Source organism: Olea europaea, chromosome 2, assembly GCF_002742605.1.
Source record: "Olea europaea var. sylvestris chromosome 2, O_europaea_v1, whole genome shotgun sequence".
Taxonomy (NCBI): domain Eukaryota; kingdom Viridiplantae; phylum Streptophyta; class Magnoliopsida; order Lamiales; family Oleaceae; genus Olea; species Olea europaea.
The window spans coordinates 6,856,307-6,860,412 of NC_036238.1; the positions used below are offsets into that span (position 1 = coordinate 6,856,307).

The 4,106-nt window shown below is 38.2% G+C and overlaps 1 protein-coding gene across 1 annotated transcript; it reads right to left on the minus strand.

Annotated features, from left to right (window-relative positions):
- Positions 1–1,539: 1,539 nt before the first annotated feature.
- LOC111371725 lies at positions 1,540–3,046 on the minus strand. Its single transcript, XM_022993860.1, has 5 exons — positions 2,568–3,046; positions 2,396–2,515; positions 2,213–2,354; positions 1,859–2,128; positions 1,540–1,749 (listed from the first exon to the last, which is right to left on the minus strand). Exons 1-5 carry the CDS (start codon positions 3,044–3,046, stop codon positions 1,540–1,542), a joined length of 1,221 nt encoding a protein of 406 aa, XP_022849628.1.
- Between the last annotated feature and the right edge of the window lie 1,060 nt (positions 3,047–4,106).

Genomic DNA, 4,106 nt, shown 5'->3' on the forward strand with positions numbered 1-4,106 from the left:
AATCAAAAACTATTTGCTGCACTTTCAGAAAATCTTTTTACAAGATTGTATGCTTGTCATTTCATGGAAAAAATGTGACATTTTTTGGTTGCTATCTTGACACTAATTTTGCTTGGTTAACAGTGGAAGACGAATCACATCCAGCGGGCGACGGGATCTTGACCAAGTTGCTGGAAGGATTGCTGTTGTCGCACCTTGATAGATTATGTAGGCTTCAGCTTAACCTTGTTGAAGAGTTCTTTGAACAAAACTTGGTTGCAAATGTGAGCATTGTCATAATATTTTTGACTGGTAATTTTTATTAATTTTCACCAATGTGTGGTATCAGAGCAAATAGTCGTATTTTATTTTCTTTAGTTTTCATTTATGAACTTGATCTCAGTGGATTACACAAGCCTATCATTTTACTACTGTCAAGTTTCTAGCTAAAATCTTGTGACCTACATGGATTGAAGTATTGGATTGTTTTTAGAATTGTGTACCTTCGTTGGAGCCAGACACCGTAGTTGATTCCGGTTAGTCCTTTTTGAGCATCTTGTCACGAACTCAGCAGCAGCACATGGATATCTGCACAGGGAAGAGTGTGAAGGACAAAAGCCGACATCGTGCAGGTTAAATTTTGTAGTTGGGACATCACATCATCCTAGAATTGTGGAGTACTTCGCGGGATGTCTAAGTTTTAGAATGTCCCATAGGATTAGAAGTGGTTTGTGAGAATGTGCAGCATATTTTTCAAGTGTTTTGCGCCTTTATCTACTTTAAATATGGATGAATTTCCTATCCATGAAGCTTGATAGATTGAGTACATTGTAAATGAAGATAATATTTATGTAGAAACTTTTTTTTTTTTTGTATCGGTAAATGTAAATATCATTGATCAAAAATATTTCATATACAAGTACACCGGGTATTCCCCGGCGAATCAAAAGCCAATATGACATACAATTACTCCGGGCATACCCGGGTAAGACAAAATAAATGGAGTGTAATAAGAATCAATGACCCCGACAGCAAAGACTCGAAATAGATCATGACATCTGAATACAAAGAGAACATAACTTTGTATACGTGCGTCTTGATCCGTCTCACAATACAATGTAAATTAGGTGAAAGGTCTTCAAAAATCTTTCTATTACGTGTTAACCAAATGTAGTAGATGGTGCTTCCAAGTGCAATCCGCTTAACCTTGCTAAGCCTTGAAATCCTTCTAGCCTCTTTTTTCAACCACTTAAGAACTCTAGCAAGTGTGGATATAGATCTTTTGATTCTGAGCCACAGTCTAATATTCCCCCATAGTGTGGAGGTAAAAGAACATTCAAAGAATAAGTGATGAACTGTTTCCTCCAAATACCCATAAAAATTACACTTGCGATCAATATCCTAGAAATGCAGTTTGTCTTTAGTTAGGAGCTTTGATTGGGCCTCTAACCAAAGCAAAAAATGAGTGTTTTAGTAATGCAAGGTTTCCAAACGTCAGCTGCCCAAGTTTTCTTTGTACTCCTCGGCCTGAAGAAATCGTATGCCTTTCTTGTGCTGAATTTAGTACATGTTTCCCCCACTGAAAAAACTATCCATAAATCCTAGATGTCGGTCCCCATTTTGAGCAGCCGATAACTCCGTAAAACTGAACAGAATTTCATGTCTTCGCTCTGAGTTTTCTCCCAGATTCGGCACCCAATTTTGAGCGTTCGACTGACTCAGAAAATTGTCCAGATTCCGCTGAACTTGTTCTCTGTCCTGTGCAAGAAACTGGGGACCAACAAGCTTTTGAAGTAGTAGATTTCTGATTTTCAGCAATTTTTTAAAGAGTGGAGAGTGATTTTTTCTAGGGCGAACCTCCCAAATGCAAGCCGTGAACCCAACGAATCCATAGTGTGTCCTTTTTGTGTTGTGTATTCCAAAGGGATTTAGCAAGTAACTCTAAATTCCAACTCTTCAAGTCCTTCAAGCCGATGCCCCCTTCATCTTTTGGAAGGCAAAGATCCTTCCATGCAACCAAAGGCTTCTTAGATCCCCAAAGGAATTTCCAACAATAGCTAACAATCATTGATGTAATTGTAGCCGAGATAGGGAAGATAAAAAGCCAAAAACATTCAACTCTTTGAAGAACCGCCCTTATAAGTTCCACCTTGCCCGCATAAGATAATGAAGAGCAATTCCATGCACTAGTATAAATTTTAATTTTGTCAAGAAAGGAAGCATAACAACTTACTTTTAGTTTTCCCGAAGCAAGTGGAATCCCCAAATACCGAAATGGCATTCTATCCCTCAGGACATGTGTGAGTTGCAAGATATCCTCAAGTAGTTCTCCATGAATCCCCGTTGTAAACAAACTTGATTTGAGGATGTTCAACCTTAAACCCAATACCAAACCACCATAAGAACTTTCACCGACATGACATCTCCCCTAGCAAAAAGCATCAAATCATCCGCAAAAGCTAAATGGGTGATCTTTAGAGGGCCACATTTAGGGTGATAATTGAAATCAATATCATTCGTGGTAACTTTAAGCATTCTTGAGAAGTATTCAATACAAAGTACGAACAAAAAAGAGGAGAGGCGATCACCTTGCCGGAGGCCTTTCCTTCCTTTGAAGAACCCATGCATACTCCCATTCAAAGCAATGGAATATGTTGGAGAAGTAATACATTCCATGATCCAACTTACAAATCTCGAGGGGTCCTTCAAGAACATCTCTAAGGAAATCCCAACTTACCGAATCATAAGCTTTCGTAAGATCAATTTTTAGGAAGCATCTTGGAGCAACCCTTTTCCTATTATATTGCCTCATAAGTTCTTGGGCAAGATGAATGTTCTCCACCATGCTCCTACCTTCCACAAAAGTGGCTTGTGCATGGTCCACAATATTACCCAAAATAGGTCTCAGTCTAGAAGCAAGAATTTTTGCAATCACTTTGTAAGTAACATTACAACAAGAGATAGGCCTAAAATCCCCAACATGCGGTGTGTGACCAGATTTAGGCACCAAAGGAATGACCGTGTGATTGATTTGTTTGAGGATGGAACCAGAAGAGAAGAACTCCATGATAGCTCCAACAAACTCATCGCCAATAGTCCCCCATGCATTCTTAAAAAAAAGAAGTATAACCATCCAGCCCGGGAGACTTATCATCTCCAATATCAAAAAGTCCTTCTTTGATCTCCTCATAAGAAATGTTCTGAATCAAAGAGTTACCTTGTTCCAATAAAACTAAGGGACCATTTGTAACAATTTCCATCTCAATAGGCTGAGTTGGGTAGTTTTTTCCCAGCAAAGTAGTGTAAAATATTACAAATTCTGTGGCAACTTGATCTTGTGATGTAGTATAGATCCCATCCTCTTTGAGTATAGTAGCTATAAAATTCCTCTTTGGGTTTCTTTTAACCACCGAGTGAAAGAACTTTTTACATTTATCAATTTACTTAAGGAAGATGCATTTTGCCTTTTGATAATAAAAACTACGTTCCGCTTCACATAAACCAATGACTTTCTTCCTCAATTTAGCAACCATAAGTTGAAGATTTTCATTCATGGGCTGATTATGTAGTTGTAATTGGGCAGTCTCCAATTCATTTTTAGCCTCATTTGCCCTAGTCGAAATGTGCCCAAAATGCTTAATATTTAGCTCCCTCAAAGCTCCCTTTAGTTTGCTTAACTTCTTGCAAAGGATAAATTGCTTTGTCCACCACACATTAAAGTTCCAACAAGTTTGAATAATATCATGAAAGTCCTTATGCTTAGTCCACATGTTAAAAAACTTGAAATGTTTTTTAGCACTCCCAACAAGATCATGAACGGAAAGAATTCAAAGGGAGTGGTCGGAAAGGCATCCGGAAGGTAGAAAATTTACATCAACATATGTCCTATTTTGCACCCAAATATCATTGACCATTGCCCTATCAATTTTGCTCCAAATCAAGTTATTAGTCCCCGTGTAAGAACAACCAATGGAGTGCACATCCGTTAGACCCACATGAAGGCAACAATTAGCAAAATCCTTTATTTCATAAGGAGTAACGTCCGCTCCGTTACATTTCTCATCAAATTTGAGAATATTGTTGTAGTCACCAAGAATCATCCAAGGCAATGAAATTTTAGCGTTGAA